This window comes from Hippoglossus hippoglossus, chromosome 24 (assembly GCF_009819705.1).
Source record: "Hippoglossus hippoglossus isolate fHipHip1 chromosome 24, fHipHip1.pri, whole genome shotgun sequence".
Classification (NCBI taxonomy): domain Eukaryota; kingdom Metazoa; phylum Chordata; class Actinopteri; order Pleuronectiformes; family Pleuronectidae; genus Hippoglossus; species Hippoglossus hippoglossus.
In genome coordinates, this window is record NC_047174.1 from 7705618 (window position 1) to 7724537 (window position 18920).

The following is an 18920-nucleotide window of genomic DNA, read 5'->3' on the forward strand; positions in this document are numbered from 1 at the left end:
AGAGAAGTCACAAAACATTTACCACCAAAACACAATACAACACAACCATGCATTTCAATTCCTGGTCCCTGCAGCCAAGTGCTCCCACCCAGCAAACTCCACGAAGAAATGGAGAACCTGCAGAGTGAGGTCATGCACAACACGGGTCCTTAAGTGCTCGTGGTGCCCCTCTGTCTAAAAGGCCCGACCCACCCAGGAACACAATAAAAGAGTCACATCAGTGCACAGGCTGTAGAGCTGCTCGACACAAAAGGAGACAAGCCGCTGGACGACCCAGGGATCTTTTAGCTTACGTTTATAAATGCACAATGTATACATTTCTGCCACCAGGGGTCTTGTCTGGTGACGTTGTGACATAACGTGGGATCTTGTCTCCTCTTCTCCAAAACAAACGCACCACGTTGAAAATTAGTTTCTTTGTTCTGTGGACACAGGACTGATTCAAGTTGCGGATTTGTCTTGGTTTGAAAATAGCTGGAACACATTTGGGATGATGTAACAATGCAACTCAATGAAAATACATAACAAAGGTCTCATTGATTTTAGATATTTTAATGCAGAAAAGTTCAACGTTATACCCTCAAATATTCAGCTAACTACGATCGGATCTCAAAGCTCGCACTGAAAACAAGTCTAAGCCGACAGATGTGATTGGTTGTTTAAATTGAACTTTGACAACCAATCAAAACAAAACATAAAAGTGGCAAATGTTGACAGCTGCCTTGATTTTACGCCCCCCCCCGAGACAAATGCGATTGGTTTAGGGGAATACAAACAAGGGTTATGAATGATAATTGTTAAAGGCCCGATCCTCCCCCAGTGCTGACGCAGCGCTGTGGAGATCTGGACACGTGAGATTATTTTTGTCCTTTTATAGCAAACATGACCTCCGAGCCCTCCGCTGACCTCCAGACCTGCAGCGACCCCTCCCTCCCCTGCTCTGCCTCATGACTGGCATTCCCAGCATTCATTGCCCTCTTCCCCAAAATTCCAGAGACCCCCCCCACAACACCTGACTCTGCCCTTTGACACCACCTCCCACCAAAATATAAACTCTCCGGCCAAAAGCTCCAAAACCGACGGCCATAAAAATGTCACTCCTTGATAAGAGTGACAAAAAAGTTGCTGCTGCATTCCAGAGTGTGAGCAGAGGTAGGAATATTTGGCCTGACTGGGAGTACTGCTCTTGGGACTGGGCTATATTAAGCAGTTGGGACATTTCCATTTAAATTTAGACGAGTATTGCGAAGAATTGTGTCCATTTTCAGATCCAATGGAAGTTCTTCATAGAGGTGCAAAGAAAGGCAGCGGCTGTCAGGGGCTGTAGGAGTGGAGCATGTCAGGATTTTTATGTGGAAGACTGGAGTTTGTTTGCAATTTAAAAAACACGCAATGAACCGAAACACAATGTTTTGGTTTAGTTAACTGTTACCGTATGATAGCAGCATTTTTATTTATTGTAACGTCAACATTTGTTTTGTGTTAACTGCATCATAGCTTCCATGTTTCTACAGTTATTGTAGAAAGCAAGAATTGTTAAATGTCACCATGTGTGCATACACATGCATGATAAATGTCATATCACTCTTTTGCAGATTAAGGCAGAATAACATTTTTAAATGTGTGCATCGGATATTTTCATGGTTTAGTCTTAAAAGGCAATAAATCAGCATGAATATTCAACGAACTCTTCAGGGTTGATGTTATACACAACAATCTGTGATTTTTACGTTCAACTTTCTTTAATATACCTTGAGGGAGTCATCAATATTTGTGTTGAGTAACTCTCCAGGAATCAGGATTTTCTTTTTACTCTGTAAAAGGATTTCAGATCCCACCCATATAGAAAAACTGTGCAGGAATTATAGGAATCTGATATCTTTTCTGTCCAGATCGTTTTTTGGGGGTTCAGTTCAGTTTCAGTTCATTGAGACGTTAAACTGAAACTGAACTGAACCCAAAAAATGATCCGGACAGAAAATGTGTCGGTTCAACACGATTTACGTCAACACGATCTGCACACAGACGTTAAACAGCTCTGCACAGAGGAGCTGTGTTTTGTCTCCAGCGTAATCTCATCAGATTTAATTGAGCTAATTGGAAAATATTCGAGCAGCCACGTTTTATAAATAGATGTTCCATTTCGGTCCCGTACTTGTTGTTTCTGTATATGTTTACTCTGAGCTCATCAGTAAACTCTTCAAATCTCTCCCGTCCTCTTTTCATTTGTTCTTGGTCTCATCTTCATTCATCACAAGAAGCTACAAACTCACTAAGAACAGGTTTATCTCTTTCCGAGTGTTCACACAGCCATTATATGCACTGGGTTTCTGTACCTGTACACGCTGACTCACCACTAAAGGACAAATGTAGTGACATTGTATAAATCCTGCAAAAACTAAAATCGAATTTATTATATTTCAAAACATTTTTTGTTTTGCTGCTTTCGTACTTTCTCCTTGAACCAGAATACTCTGTTTTTAAAAATCTTTTCCCCTATTTCTTCTACTCAGTATGTTCGTTATGCACCAAACACCAAAGCTAATTCTGTTTATGTTGAAAACCTACAATGAATCTGATTCCGAAGAGCATTAAACATGCATTAATCCATCAATGAAAAGTCATTCAGAGATCTCCTTTTCTCCTCGATACATAAGCTTAACAAATACAGCACCTAACTGTTAAAAACAATGATTCACTTCCTTTGAAATAAATCTTAAGACTTGTGCCCCAAAATTTTTAAGAATGATGATTTTCCTCTTCAGAATCAGTGGGTTTAAGGCTGTGAGATATATTCAGTGAAAAAGTAAAGCAAGACACACAACTGCACTATACTGTTATGATCTATTCATGGCATATGTTGAGAGAAGGACAAATACAGTCAAAAAGGGCGTGTGGCTTCACCGTCCCATGTGATAGGTTTCACCCTGTCGACCTCACCGACATGTCATTTCACTGACTTCACTTATTTGTTGCTGGGACAGAAGAGTCGATAACTGATCTCATATCAGTTTTACTCCTGCTGTGCGGCAACAGCAACTCCACATATTGACCATCCACCGAGCGGAAGCCGTCGTGGGACAAAGAACTTCAATGACAAATTCCGTTGGTCCACAAAGACGTAAAGATAATAAACTCAAAACTCAAGGACATTTCTCTCACTTTCGCTTTTATCCCCCATTTACCTTTGATTCCTCTTCCTCTTATCTGCCTCCCTCATTTACTTCCCGGCCCCCCCCCCCCCCCTCCGCCGCCAGTGGCACCGGGACAGAGACGAGCTGCCGTCTCCTAAATCACTCCACAAAGGAGATTTATACCCCTTAAACCAAACAGAATGAAGCGGGGGTGGGGGGTGGTTAATGGAAGAGGAGAGTGTGACACAGCTGGCCGGTTACATGTCACAGACACATCTCTGGTCTGAGAGAGGCGGAGCTGTGACCTTTATTCAAGTCAGGCCCACTCAAATTAAAGCGAAGAGGCATGACTTTATAATGGCATCAAACAGGCTGCGGGAAGAGTTCGCAGGACCCTGAAATTAAGGGTGAAACAGATTTAGGAGCTCACGTGTTGCAAAAGGTCTCCATTCCAATTGGTTTCCTCAAAAGCGTTTTTTTGTTTTGTCTTGGTGTAAAGCTATTTTCAGACTTGCACTGAACGCAGACATTTTCCTGAGAGAGGCTGTATATGACAAATGTCAATTTCTGGAGATTTTCCTGCCAGACCCAAGGTAAAAACTCCAGAGAAAATTCAAATGAGCCCATGTGAGAATACTGCAGGATTATGAGAGGGCACGTTGATGACGTTTCTAACACGAAACCGGAAGAATACAATTATTTCAGGACGAAAAAGAGGAGCTATACGCGCAGAAGATGCCGGCAACTTGGAAAGAGAACGAGACTCAAAAACGCTTTTGGTGAAAAGAAGCGACGCCGGATGTCCTGTCAACAAATACACAGGATTTCCACAGCGATATTTATACATCATGTCCTGCCTCCTATATGTTCTACCCGGACGCCACCCCTCGCCTGAACGCTTCAGAGATGTTCTCTTCGTTGTTAACGTGTCAGACCTGGAGAAACTCTGGTTGCGTTCTTCAAAATGTGAAAGGCAAAGTCTGTAAAGTGTTTATCAAGTTGGATTTGTCTAAAACGCAGGGTTCATGCAGCAGATTAGTGTCCATGTATGACTGGATTTAATATAGTTTAAAATCCTTGTGGCGATAAATACAATAATATTTTTCCAGCTCACTACAAAATGAGCTATAAACGTCGACCACGACACAATAACAATGAAGCAGGAGAAGCAGTTTTAAATAAACTCCATCTGGACGACATGGCTGTTTTCATTATCTGAAAAAAATAATAATTTCCCAACAGTTCAACCCCTTGAATGTAAAGAAGTGAGGAGGAAGATTGAGCTGTACCACGAGCTGTCAGGTCCGTCTCAGCCCCACATGAACATATGTACACACAAGCAAACTCGCAGTAGGAGCTAACCGGCTTAAAGACTCTCTGTGGGGTCGCGGTGTGTCCGTGACAGTTAACCCCGCCACCTCCGACCCCTGAGGTGTGGACAGTCTCAGAGTTGACAAAAGGTGGATGACGCCGTCGGAGGGGCTGGGGTAGTGTTGTGGTGGGGGGTGGGGGGTGGGGGCGGCTGGGAGAATGGAGAGATAAAAATCAGGGGAGAGGAGAAGTGAGAGGAGGTGAAACGCAGGGACGTGCAGACAGAGACAGGCAGAATGATGAGGGCGAACATGAAGGAGGATGTGTTCAGAGCGACGGGGGAGTGAACTCCTTCATCCTAATGGCTCCAACTTCGGTGAGTGAGGTTCATTTTAGGAGGAGAAGCAGATGTAGAATTTTATTTCAGCTCATTCTTCTTTTGCTGTAAGAAGAAAACGCTTCTCCTTTCAATTCACTGGAAAAACAATGAGGATAAAGGCAACAAGTTAGGAACGAGAGTCTTTCAAAGATCCTAAAGGAATAATTCTGGATGATTGATTGACACCACTCTCTTGTCTGTGTGATAAATATGAATCTGACATATAAGAACCTTCAAAAACCAAAGTTGGTCCTTTTCTCACTTTGGATGTTGCTCAAACTAAACGAACAAGATATAAATAAAGGTAAATATGAACTTGTATTTGTTCAAATTCAAGTTCATATTTATTTTAATGAGGCATTAATTAACGAGCTTTGGTGTTGGTGGATTAATTCTTAATTTTGTATTAAACGCCCAAAAGCTTAGAACTTAGAAAGTGTAAGAAAACTATAGTTTAAGTGAAATTTCCAACTACTCTCATCCACCGCTGTATGTTTTTGGCATGTTAAGCTTACAGGGACTTTAACCAACATAATATAGTAAAAGATTTATGTACGTAGATTGATTTGTCATGAATCATTAAACTTGTGAATCTGCAGCTGCAGGCTGGGACGGAAGCCACTCCCCTCTCTGCAGGCGTCAGCAGCAGAGGGAGGAGGATGGAGAAGATGATGGACGGGTCTCTGTGTTCTTCTTCGACCTCCCTCAGTGTACGTTAAATGTTAGAAATCAGTTCCTTATACATATATATACATATATATATATATCCTGAGTCCGCCCCCTGATCCACACCAAAATCTATCCCTGACCCAAACTGGATCCTGCCACCAAGTTTCATGATAATCTGTCGTCTTGCTTACAAACCAACAAATCAACAGACAGACAGTGGTTAAAACAAAACCTCTTGGCCGAGGTATCAACGGTGCCTCACATCCTGTCGTATCTGATCCCTTCTGATTAATCGAACTCCACCACAACGGGCTTTAAACATTTCAAAACAGGCCTGATGGGAGCTTTCAGGGGCCTGGAGTGCGAGCATCACATCTCTCTGTCTCTCTTCATGTCTCTTCACCCCTGCCAGTCCTCAGTCTATTATCCCTGACCCCAACATTCACCACATACCACAGATCAAAGCTTGACAAGACCCCCGGAGAACACTCTCACTAGTTTCCACAAGCCATTATCTCTGCTCAGGAGCTCAGGCCGAGGCTACCTGTGCTTCTGTGCACACGTAACATGCATGTATGTATGTGTGTGTGTGTGTGGATAGATGAACGCCGAGCACGTCAAACAAAAGTACGATGTCATACGCAGATTTAAAAGATATGGGAAGGAACTATGTACTCGTTCTTTATTCCTCCTCCAGTGTTCCCTCCATCTCTCCAGCTGCCTCGCCCACTTCTCCTCTACAGAGCAGATTGCGATTTTATTTATGAGGGCTTTCAGGAAGAGAGGCAGGTTACAATAAATCTGTGGGCTCTTCACTGGCAAACACACACACACACACACACACACACACACACACACACACACACACACACACACACACACACACACACACACACACACACACACACACACACACACACACACACACACACACACACTGAAAAAACACCCTTTGTGTCTGTGAGTGTGTGTGTGTGTGTGTGTGTGTCCGAAGGTGTGGCTGCCAGGTTTTCTATTCGTTTAAACGGATGAAAGTCACATTCACTCTGGCTGAAAGTTAAATAAAACAACGAAACACAATTCAGTTACTCATTATTGGATTATTCAGACTCAGACTAATATAATGGTTTCATTACGGTTCTGGGTTTGTCCAGCTCAAAAATGTCCTCATCACGTTAGCATCGGCTTGAAGCTTTTCATTTCACGGTGGTGAGTTTTGGACTCGAGGTGATTGTACACGTCATGATTCTGTGTTTACTCATCATCATGAGGAGTATTATTGTGAAAGAGTTGTGTAAAGTCTCTTTGGCTCTGGAGGAGACGTACAGGGAGTGAAAAACACAAATAATAATGTCTTTATAGAATTATGTGTTCCTGCTATATCAGGTACATTAAATTGGACATGACCAACTCTGCTTTGTGTTATCGTACATAAAAAGGATCCTGAGAAAAGAAGGATGGTGCATCACTTCAACACTTGAAAGAAACACTGCACACATTTCAATTTTGACCTAAAATCCAAGAATAAACTAGGATGGCACAGCCTAAACCCAACAGTCCCATTAGAAAACCTCACATGAATCCCCACTCATAGATATCATTCCCTTAAATATGCCAGATTTCTTAATTAAGATGCATTATTCTCTGATGAATTGGGGAAAATGCGAAAGAAACGTAATGTTAAAGAAGTTCTAAGGACATCCTAGATCCACACCCTTTCTCGTGTCAACATTTGAATGGTTCTTCCACCAACGTTTTATGGAAATCTGCTTTGAGGTAAAACAAACAAACCAACCAACAAAAGACCGACAGTCAGGGGTGAAAACATAACCTCCCTGAAAGTGGTAGATACTTTTCGCTCTTTTTAAGATTAAAATAACGAATCTAGGAGGAATTATACTGTAATCGACTTTTAAAAATGAGTTGCATGTATATATGAATTCTTGAGGAAACAGAGTAAAAGGTTTTCCATTATCTGCAGCCTTCAACCTCTCAGCACAGGAAACCACGTCAGTTACCTTGTGTGACTGTCAGCTGTATTCGATTTCAGCCTGGTTTCACACAGACAGCGTGAGAAGAGAACCTGAGGGACATTGAATTAGATCAACAAAACAGCAGAAGGAGAGAAAAAAGCCAACTCTGCCACTCTGACCCGAGCGTCTCTGTGTTTGTGTGAGAGAAGAAGGGATGAAAGAAAGACAGGAAGACTGAGGGGAAACCGGGGCGTCCACCTGTCAGCTGCCGTCCTGGGACGACGGATGAAACCAGGTTGTCGTCCTCTACCTACATCAGAGCATCACTGACCCTTTAAACCCCCAGTCTCTATACCTCCCACAATTTGTCTGTTTTTCATCACCCCCAACCCCCCCCACCCCCCCGCTCATCCCTTCATCTGTGCGGCCGCGACACTTTGAACAGCAAATAGAGCCAAACAACAACAGCGGGCCCTGTTGCAAGGAAAAGACCCCACAGGACACGATCATAATCAGGCTGCACACACTGGCCAGCGCTTGACCCCGGCGGGGTCAATTTGGGTTGAAATAACAAATCAACCCCCCCCCTCCCCCGCGCTGACCCTCCTGCCATGAATCTCTAAATATCCCGATAAGCATCAGAGCTCTCGAGCCATATGTGAGAAAAGAAGATGACTGGGGGGGGGCTGGGGGGGGGGGGGGGGGGGGGGGGGGGGGGCTGAGGGGGGGCTGGAACACATTCAGACGCCATAAACATGGTTTTAATTAGAGAGACGCTTAAAACCAGACTTTGTTTTTATGGCTTCAGGCCTCAAATTACTTATAGATTATTGCCCTACTAGTAGATGTTTGATCTCCGTTTTGTCACAGAAACAACACTGAGGGTTCAGGACGTCACTTCGACTCCAAACTATCCAAATATTCAAAGAGCATTTTTCCAGACTCGCATAGTTTGAGGCAGCTTTAAAGCTCCGGCGGCATTAAATAAATTAAAGGATTTTCAAATGACAAAGAAGGGGAGTGGGGAGTGGAACGCTCTTATGATCCTAATTTATTTTTTTCTATTAGCACAGACAATGAAGGCTTGTTGTGTTCTGGCCTGAGCATCTTGCGCCACCATGTCGTTCAGTTTAATGTCAAACAGAAAAATGTTCTGTTTATAAGCAGAATAATTGTTGGAGTTAATATTTTAATTTGATTATTTGGAAGTTTTATTACATAAAAGAGAAATAAACCAACAGCTGTAAAACTATTAAAATTCAATATTCAGAAGGATGTATATTGTTGATCTAAATCATTTTAACCAAAAAGGAAAAATGAAACTAAAAAGATGGCATCAATCTTTTCTCAATAACAGATTCCAAAGTTTCCATAAATGTGTAAATGTTCTACTTTATTGTACATCTGGATAGATTACTAAAAAATATAGATATTCATGGGTTTGCCCAATTGGAGGCAATTGAGAAAAGTGAATAACAACATTGAAGTTAGGACTTGTAAGGTTTGTTTTAGCCGAAGTGTTGGTAAATTGTTGCCTATTTCCACACCACATATCCATGGAGAAACATCAGCATGTAGTTTGAGTCATGCTCATGGGTCTTGGTTTGGTGGCAGGGAGTCTAGAGGGTCTATCTCAGACAAAAAGGTTATTTAAAGCATTTTTACACCAACTAACGGATCTAGATTAGAGACTAAAAACCAAGAATGCATAAACAACATGGGCGGATCAGGACGGGGAATAATAACTAGAACAATGACTGTTTCATATTTGAAATGACATTATAAAAACATTATCTTTACGGCAGCAGACTGCAGGCTACTGGGCCACAGTCAAGGTCACACAAGGACAAACAATAAATATCAGTGAGATATGCTGACAGCACATCACAATATGATTTAAATAATTAACCCTGGAATATTTTAATTCTAATAACTGCAACAAACAACGTGGATGAATGAAATGGCTTCACAACAACTTTCTGATTCTAACAATGACTGTTTATGTTACTGGTACAGATATACTTCTATTCTATTCTTCTGTTTTTTTTAATAATTCAATCCCAGACTAAAACTGACACTGAAACAATAGTTTAAAAGCTAATCTATAAATAAGTCACTTTCACTGAGTGAATATTTGATATCAAAGACTTTTACGTAGGATGAGAATCTCAGATTTTTAACCTGGAAAGTCTCACAGACCTGTTTCCAGAGGTATCTCTCCATCCGATAAGACTATAAACACTTTCATCCATCAAAAAATAATTTACGATCACATGGTAGCAATGACGTCTTCATAACATCACTATGAGATCAGAAAATGACATCATACTGTGTAGTGATGCATTACATTTTGCAATCAATACGATTAGAGACATGATCTATGGCTTATTTAGATGAACCAATCAAACATCTATACTAAGTGTATGCATCACTCCTCTGAACGATCATTGATGAAGGCTGCTTCAATGATTGATTCAAATTGATCCGTTATGAATATCACAGCATTGATCAGTGCAGCTTTAAAGCAGGGGAGCGGATATCACACCCGTCAGCCTGGTGTTCAAAACTCCCTCAAATGTTTCCGAGTCCCATTTAATTTGAACACAGTTTGAGGAGACATGTGAGAGAAATCAGCTGTTCTCTCGCTCAGCGTCTCGTCCCTTTTGTTTGTCAGCTTCACAGAGCTGTAATTCACTGATGCATCTAAATCATCTCTTCATGAAAAAACAACAACGTGAATTGCTTAATCACAAACAGGCATATTTAGCTCTGGTGTTTTTGGTGTCACAATAAATCACGTGGAATGTTGTCGTTGTCATCGGACGCTTAGTTATCATGCATGAAAGATTGTTGTTCTTCCGGCGTCCACAGCAGCGAGCATGTTGTTCAGCGTTTAAAAAAGCATATTTCCATTGGGCTCAAATGAGTAAGCAGTGACCGCTTGATTCACTTTGCTGTATCTGTCTAATTATCCTGAGACAGCGCAGAGCTTCATAAGACACCACTCACTGGGTCCCGATGCAGCGCTGCTCACAGTTTGTGACGTTGTAAGTGAATATACAGTAAACGCTGTATTTACACTACGGGACTCGTGACGTAAGCACCTTAACTTCGTGAGGTCAGTCACGACTCTTTCAATCACAGCTGCAATTGGATTTTTTTGTTGTTAGAGGAAGTGGCGTGTTTTGAATTCTCTTCGGACGTCAGCGGTTCACAGCTGCCGACGAATGAAAACATGTTGCTTCGTGTGGATTTGATAAAAGTGGCGGACGCACAGAACGGATGTTAACTCGTGAACTCAAGTTACAAATAAAGTAATTAAGCAAAAGACATATGGTGTAAGAAAGTTTTATGAGACGGTTTAAAATCAGGCAGTGAGTTGGAGTCTAAAGCCTTTTGTAGACATTAACTCCAGAAAACATGTCTGGATATTATTAGCCCCTCCGGATAATTTCAGGAGAATATCTACAATTCGGTGCAGTTCTTTATATTCAGTCCTTGGTCTGGAAGGAGCTTGAGTTCCTTGGGTCAGTATTTGTCCAGAGGGACGGAGAACTAACAGTAAAAACTCTCTTTGGTCTTCACAGCTTGGATCTGGATGATAACTAACAGTTTACCGCACAGGGTTTTATCAGAGGAACTCAAGCTGGAGCGTAAATGAGTCAGAGGTTCAGCCAAGTAGCTGAAAAGTCAAAAAGTCATAATTTAAACTCAATTCTGGCAGCGAGTGAAGGGAAGCTAAAGCAGGTGAGTGAGTGCTCATGCTTCTGTGATTTTGTTAAAGGTCAGGCAGTTAAATTTATTTCCTATTTTGGCCGAGGGATGTAAACTCCGCACTGCAATAATCTGGATGAGGTGAGATAAGAGAATGAATCACTCATTTAAAGAAATAAATCTATCTTAAAAGGTTAAAGAAAAGCATGATCGGGCAAGTTTTTAAAATGTTGTCTTTAAGGAATTCAAGGTTAACCAGCTAATGAATAAATTAGATTGAACGTGTTACAGGAGAAACATTATATAAGGCAGTTAAGCACATGGGGAAGCAGTTTATTTGTGTTTGAGAGCGAGTCGAAGAATTCAATGTACTATACTGTAGGAAAATGTACGAGCTCCAGGGGTATTATAGATACACAGTTTCCGCTATTTGTGTAAAAGTTAAAATCAAGTCGTTGTTTGTCAGAGATAGAAATGTTCTTTAAAACCAAAGATGACGAATCAGCTGAGCTATAGAGACTAAACTCTGCTACAGCGGCCCACATACTGCGATCGTCCTTCAAATGCTCCAACAGCTCCCTAAAGACACACCGTCATAAAACACACAACATGGCCTCGAACACACACCTCCCGCTCTGCTCTGTGATGCAGTTAGTGCTGCATCAGGACCAGAGCCGATGAAAAATGGATGACGAGCAAAAAAACGGCAACAGAGAGGGAGGGAGTTGAACAGGTTCGTGGAGGAGGGGTGAGAGAGAGAGAGAGAGAGAGAGAGAGAGAGAGAGAGAGAGAGAGAGAGAGAGAGAGAGAGAGAGAGAGAGAGAGAAGCAATGAGGAACACTGCAGACCAGGTGTTTTCTTTTTATAACCATCCCTCTCACAGCTCTACGTTTTTGTTGAAAAAACACATCCTTATACGTCATTGTCCTCCTTTGTCTTAAATGTTATTATCCACTTAGACACACAGCCATTTTGTTTCAGTTGTCACTGGTGCATCTCCAGTGTCGTTAAAGAGAAAACTAATCTGCCTCTGATGGATATCAAGAGAAAAATGACATGAAGATGAGAAATACTCGACTGAAAATATGTTGCATCTGAACTAATTATACCAACTAGAGATTTGAAACAGTTCCTATATTTGTTCAATATATTGTACGAATCGATTTGCGGCAACTGATGAAGGACTCAACATTAGGATTTTGAGTTTTTGGACATATTTTAGGTCAGTGTCTGTGGGACAGTTTGACGTCCTGCTGGGAACGCTAGCCCCTCGTCTAAAGAGGCCGAGGACCATGGCTGCCTAAGGTACGATTTGATATAGGCTAAACTTATAGTGTACCACGATTGGCTGATACCTTTATGAAAGTGATCCTGAAAAAAAAACAAGAGTTTGAACGATTATGTTAACGTGCAAACGGGAAAGAAAAAGACGAGTTATGGACGACAAGGAGAGACGGTGAAACCTCAGTTAGATGTTTTGTGACTTAGATCATTTATAACTATTACCAACGCACTTAGAGTCTGAATTATAAGACAGTAAGTTTATAGAGAATATTTCTGAGAGCAAAAAAGTATAATTTCTCAAACAAAACTGGGAAATGTCATATTTTTTTTTATTTGTGCTCAAACAACAGCTGGTGTTTTCATGCCAGTTTTGCAGGGTGAGCATGTTTAGGGTAAAAATAGCTGCGAGTGGATTTGTGATCACTTTGTGGGCCCGTGCCTACACTTTCAACACACACACACACACACACACACACACACACACACACACACACACACACACACACACACACACACACACACACACTCGAGTTTGCTCTTTTTTAAAAATTTTCCCTCAACCTTTGTCATCAGCTAAAACCAGGCAGGAGGGAGGACTGAGGAACAATCGGCTGATTCTTCTGCCTTTATGTCGCACTGGCAGGTCCCCCACTAACTCCCCCCCCCCCCCCCCCCCCCCCTCTCTCTCTCTCTCTCTCTCGCTCTACACCCATCCCTTCTTCTTCCCCTGCCCGAGCAAAATGGTGCTCCACCTCCCACCCTGTCGGTTCCTTCCCCTTGTTTTGGGCCGCTGCACATAAGGGGCCCCGGGGGCTTGTCCCCCATCCCATCCCATCCTCAATAGATCCTCTGTCTGACCCCTTCCTCCTCCACCACCTCCTCCTCCTCCTCCCTCCACCCCCTCTGTCTCTCCCTGCAAAACAGGATAATCAGAGCCACGGCAGCGTCTGATCAGCCGCAGCTCATTATACAGGAACGCACCAGCCTTAATCAGCGCACATGATATTACATAACAGGATGTGGGATCATTGGAGTCACCTGCTAACGCTATTGTGATGGGTGGAGAACCTGACATGTGATGCAGGTCTCATGCTCAGGTGGTTATCTGCTGTGTGTTTGCTATTGTTTCCTTAGAGTGAGTGGGTACGTTGACATTTAATGTAGTTTCCTGTATTCACAGAAAACTCTTGTGCAGCTGAGGTACAAGAAATGGAAATAGTTTGGGGAGTTAAGGAAGAAAATACTCTGTGACCTCCTGTGTCACTTTTACATGTCGGTAATGTTTGAAAAATCACAATGAGTCATTTCTCACCGAGACGCTGAAGTAACACGACCTCACGATTGTCTCCGCGGCTCAAAGAGCAACTTAGCACGTGCAGAAAGTCGTGTTGTTGCTGATCCCCAGTGAGTTCACTTCTCACCTTGCTGCACTGATGTCAGAGTGTAGTGCAGGGTGGGTCGGTGCACTGTGACATCACTGCTGGCTGCAGTTACAAGGCACTGAAGACCACACAGGAGGGAATTGAAATTAAATCTACTATATGAACAAGGCAAGTTTCAGGCTACATCCACACTACGTAAGAGCTTTTAAAACTAAAACCGTCCAGATGAGCGTTTTACAACTGTACCAGAAATAATACTAACCCACCTGAAAATACACATCACGTATCCACTGGCTGCAAACTGTCTATTTGCAGTTGATTGCATAGTTGCAGAAAATACTACGAACTGCAAGAGAGCCAATGGTAGAAAGTAAGAGCAGGGATTTCTTTCATTGGCCCGACGACGAGGTGGAACTGTTACTGATGTAACAATGCCAATGATACAGCAGTATTATGTGTCCAATATGCATTAAAATCACATTTTATTGTTAGAATCCTGTAACCCTACGTCCACTTTTGGGGCACCCCCTCCTTAAAAGGGTGCGTCTTCACCTACCCCCTTTCTATGGTTGTATTCAATGGGAGATGTACGAGACATTTCTGTCATTCAAAGTTATTGGCTTTTGAATTACTGAATTATTTGTGTTGGCGCTCCACACATACGCACACAATGTTGCGTTAGGCCTCGTTTTGTCAGAATAAACGGAGAACGCCTCCAAAGACAGACACAGTCTGGCCTTTCCATCGAATAAATCACAACGCAGACATCACCAGTCGCAACCAGTCGCCACCAGTAAGTGTTACCACACTTTGCTCTCACCGCTAGTGTCTCCATCATCGTTTCTAACCGACCTCCATTTCACTCCGTCCAGACTAGTTTTGAAATGGGATCAGCAGCAGGCAGCTTCAAGGAGGTTGTGGCAACGTGTATAAAGTGCATTTACATACAAACCACTAATTTCACTGTCATATTCTGGAGGGAAATCTGTGATTAGTGTAACTGATTTAAGAATCCTAATCAGATTGAGGCCAGATAGGAACGAAGACACCTTATGGCACATGTAATGCCTCCGTTTGAAATGTCCCTGAAAGGTCATAGAGTTCATACACAGCAGCTCAGTGGTGGTGATGGAATAAAACAGCAACATCTGGCTAAAGGAAAAATGTCCAGAAAACATTCTCGAATATTCAGATAAATTGAGAAAACATATATTGTATGAAGCAGGCTGGTCGGTGATGGTGGAGAGAGAAAGATTCCTCTGTGGCGTGAGCAGGATATTTATCAACTGTGTATCAAGCAGCACGGCTCCATCCATTTCCACTTCATCGTCCAAACGCGCGCGCACACACACACACACACACACACACACACACACACACACACACACACCTGATCACGTACAGATACAAGCTCATGTGACCCTTTTTCCTGCCATTTCAAATAACGTCGGTTTCCACGTTCCTGATTTATTCCGAGAATAATCCATTGTTTTTATCTCAGATCGTCCACAACCTTTTAATCTGCAGTTTTCCTGTTACTCCCTCCTTCCTCTGAGATTTCAACAATAAAACACGTTCCACTGCCAAGGCCGTGCACGGTCCTCCTCCCGGGTTCATAAGACACAGTTCTTGCCAGTCAAAGATCAAAGAGATATCTGTAAGCTCAGAGTATCCAGAAAGGATTTTCCTGAAATAAGTATTGGATAAATCGTTAATAGAATTAATCCGCAGCTACTCTGATCATTGATAAAGCTTCAAAAGGTCATTTTTGCACAAATATATCTGAGGATTTGCTGCATTTCCTTGTCTTATGTTATTATATCTGTTCTATATACTCTTATCGGTTAGAAAAACAAGCAACGTGACAACACCTTGGGCTCCAGGAAGTAGTGACGCCCATTTATCACTCTTTTCTCGTGTCACTAAATAATTGGTAGATTGATGAATAATGAAACGAAGCATTGCTTGAAGCCTTCACTATTTTTAAGATTATTTAACGGAATCGTGGCCAGATTTTGCACCATATACTTATATGAAGTGTCAACGTGCACAAAAATCCTGTACAGCACAAAATGTTATCAAACACACTCCATCTTATTTCAGGAAAAGAGTCATAACAGCATATCTGTCATTTTCCCATCTTCAGTCCCTGTATCTTCATAAATCTATCTGAATCAAAACGTTTATGGCAGATTGATGAAATTCACTGAGACAAATAATCTCAAGTTGTGAAGCTCTTCCAGTTCAAATTCGATCAGGTTCAAATTTGTCTCGGATGTTACTCGATGTGACAGGAACACGTCAACGGGCCGCTTGGCCGCTTGGAGAATTGATTTATGTGTATGATTGAATTTCTGTGAATGAATGATTGAATATTTCTCCGATGCTTTGTTTTTATTGATTGGGAATACGAGAGCAGCGACCAACAAACAACACGAGTTTGGCTGATGATCCCTGTGACGACAGCTCCTCACACACGAGGGAATAAACGCAGCTATGAGTTAAAATCCTGGCGTTAAGCCCCTCGTGCTTTCTGCCTCCCTCGGTGTCATTAAAATTTCCGCGGTGACCTTTTCGTGAGGAGAGCCAGGGCCCCAAAATCTGACCCGCTGACCTCCCGCCTGCCAAAAAGTCAATAAATCCAATAGGTTATACGAGGCGTGAACAGAGCAGGTGACGGAACACGCACAGTCATTAGCGGGCACCTTCCAAATATTCATTCACACGGAGCTGAGCAATTTACACCGAGGTAAAAGCGCTGAGTGGACAGGATGCCTCGCATGATGACATCTGGAGCCCAACATACTGAAGGCTGAGGAAGAGACAAATGTTTGATTCGTTCAAACGCGCCTGTGCTCAGTAGCTCAGTGTGTCAACAGTGACACGGCTACCAAGCTCTATTATTGAATTTGAGCCATTTTATTATTTATTAATAGTTTATCAAACTCTGAGGCCATTAGTAAGATTGTTTCATTCGATTATATGATTTACTGCCTCGTTGAGTGACAGAAATTTAATGTGCAATTATTTTCATAATCAATTAATTAACTAATGTCTCTTTCGTATCATATCATTATTATTGTATTAATTGAATTTCTTCTAGTTTTGTAGTGTTGCTAACATTTTCTTGAAGAAACAATTAACAAAAAAAATAGAATCAGCAGATTAACTGATAACTTAAGTCGATTGTAAAGCTCTGATGTGTTTTCTCTGGGTCCCGTGACTCCAGCACATCTGCAGAGGATGAGACACACAATGTAATTGTGAAGAAAAAAAAACCTAAACGATTAATTTATAGAAAATCTTATTTTTAAATTACATTAGATCATTTATATGCATTATTCCACTTTCCCCCCTCACACCATTATAATAATAATAACAATTATTATTATTAATAACTGTAATAATAATAATAATAATATTGTTTCTTTCATCTTTTTACATTAATATTATATTTTTTAATGTTCCCCTGTAGGAGGAAGATACAAAAAGCCATTTTTTTCTATTTGTTGATAAGTAGAATAAATAGAAAGGTTTCTATTTTAGATTTAGGTTTTGCTGTAAAGAAACATTCTGCAATACAATTTGACTATTTTTAATATCTAATATCTTATGTATTCATATATTATTTCTTGTAGATATTTAGAGTAAAAAGGTAAAAAGTTTGATTAAATGAGTGTAATCACAAATCATGTGAGTCTGGTCCTTGTGGTGTTAATTCAATCAAGAGCTCCAAACATGTCAGGTTCATACAAACAACAACATGAATGTGTGTGTGTGTGTATTGTTCATCCAGAGTGTTGCTGAGTCCATGTGTGAGTCTGTAGATCTGAACCGAGCTGAGCTGCTGCTGGGTTTTGTTTTATCACTGCAGAACAAGTCCAAACATTACTCAGCAGAAAACCGCGGCGCGCACATGGAGCGTGTGCGCTGCAGCACGATGCGCACAGAGGGTCAGGATAGAGGAGGGGAGGAGGAGGAGGAAGAAGAGGAGGAGGAGGAGGAGGAGGAGGAGGAGGAGGAGGAAGAAGAGGAGGAGGCAGGTATGTTTGCAAACACACAGGTAAACTGGCTCGTGTACAGACCAGGTACAGACGCATAAAGTTACGCAGTGGTGTGTGTGTATGTGTGTGAGGTGACATTGCGGTCCTGTGCCAGGAGGTGTGTGTGTGTGTGTGTGCCGGTGGCGGGGGATGGAGTGAGAGGAGTCGGTACCTTGGTGTCCAGCGCGCCGCCTCCCTCCTCCCGGAGCACCTCCAGCTCCGCGCTCAGCTCCCCCCCGGAGGCTGCAGCCGACGCATCCTCCTCCTGGCTCTTCCCGTCCCGCTGCACTGAGCTCTCTGCTCCCATGGCGAACACCGGGGATGAAGGGGGCCCTGTCTGCGGTTATACTTTCGCTCTGGATGAAAAAATGAACGTCCGGTGGCGACCAGGACGGAGAGAGAAGTGCGTGTTATCGGAGGAGGAGGAAGAAGAAGAAGATGAGGGTATCCGAGACGCGTCCGGCTGGCTGTGCGGTGCAGGCAGCTCCGCCCCGGGGTGACCTGGATGTGGAGTGATGAAGAGTGAGGAGGACCAGCAAACTCTTACAGGACACCCCCCCTCCTCCTCCTCCTCCTCCTCCATCACCACCTCCTCCAACACCTCCCCTCAGGGTCACATGGGGCTCCGCCTTGCAGCATCACAGACTAATGGAGGAAAGACATGCAGCATCTGAAAGACAGAAGAGGAGGATGCCACACACACATACACACACATACATACAGACACATACATACAGACACATACATACAGACACACACACACACACACACACACACACACACACACACACACACATACATACAGACACACACACATAGATCTTTTTAATGTGATTATTGTGTATCCGCCCCCAGCAGGAAGTAGGTTAGATCTGCTCACAGAGATAAGTCAATTAAATTAGAGATGTTAGAAAAACACGTATCTCTGACACATGAGAGTAAATCCTGCTGACATCAAAACTTACACGAGGAACTTTGAAATCTAAACGTGTTGGTTTGTCACATGATGTGAGAAAAAAAAGATTTTATAG

General features: G+C 42.4%; 1 protein-coding gene across 4 annotated transcripts in view; it reads right to left on the reverse strand.

Annotated features, from left to right (window-relative positions):
- akap12b (A kinase (PRKA) anchor protein 12b) overlaps nucleotides 1-18448 on the reverse strand; it is a 45125-nt gene extending 26677 nt beyond the window's left edge. For all 4 annotated transcript variants that reach the window (XR_004613209.1, XR_004613208.1, XR_004613207.1 and 1 more), the window contains exon 1: nucleotides 18062-18448. Coding sequence is in view for 1 of the 4 variants with exons in the window: in XM_034579173.1 (XP_034435064.1) it covers nucleotides 18062-18196 (135 nt within the window). In the remaining 3 variants the exon portion in view is untranslated. The remainder of the gene's footprint in view (nucleotides 1-18061) is intronic.
- Between the last annotated feature and the right edge of the window lie 472 nt (nucleotides 18449-18920).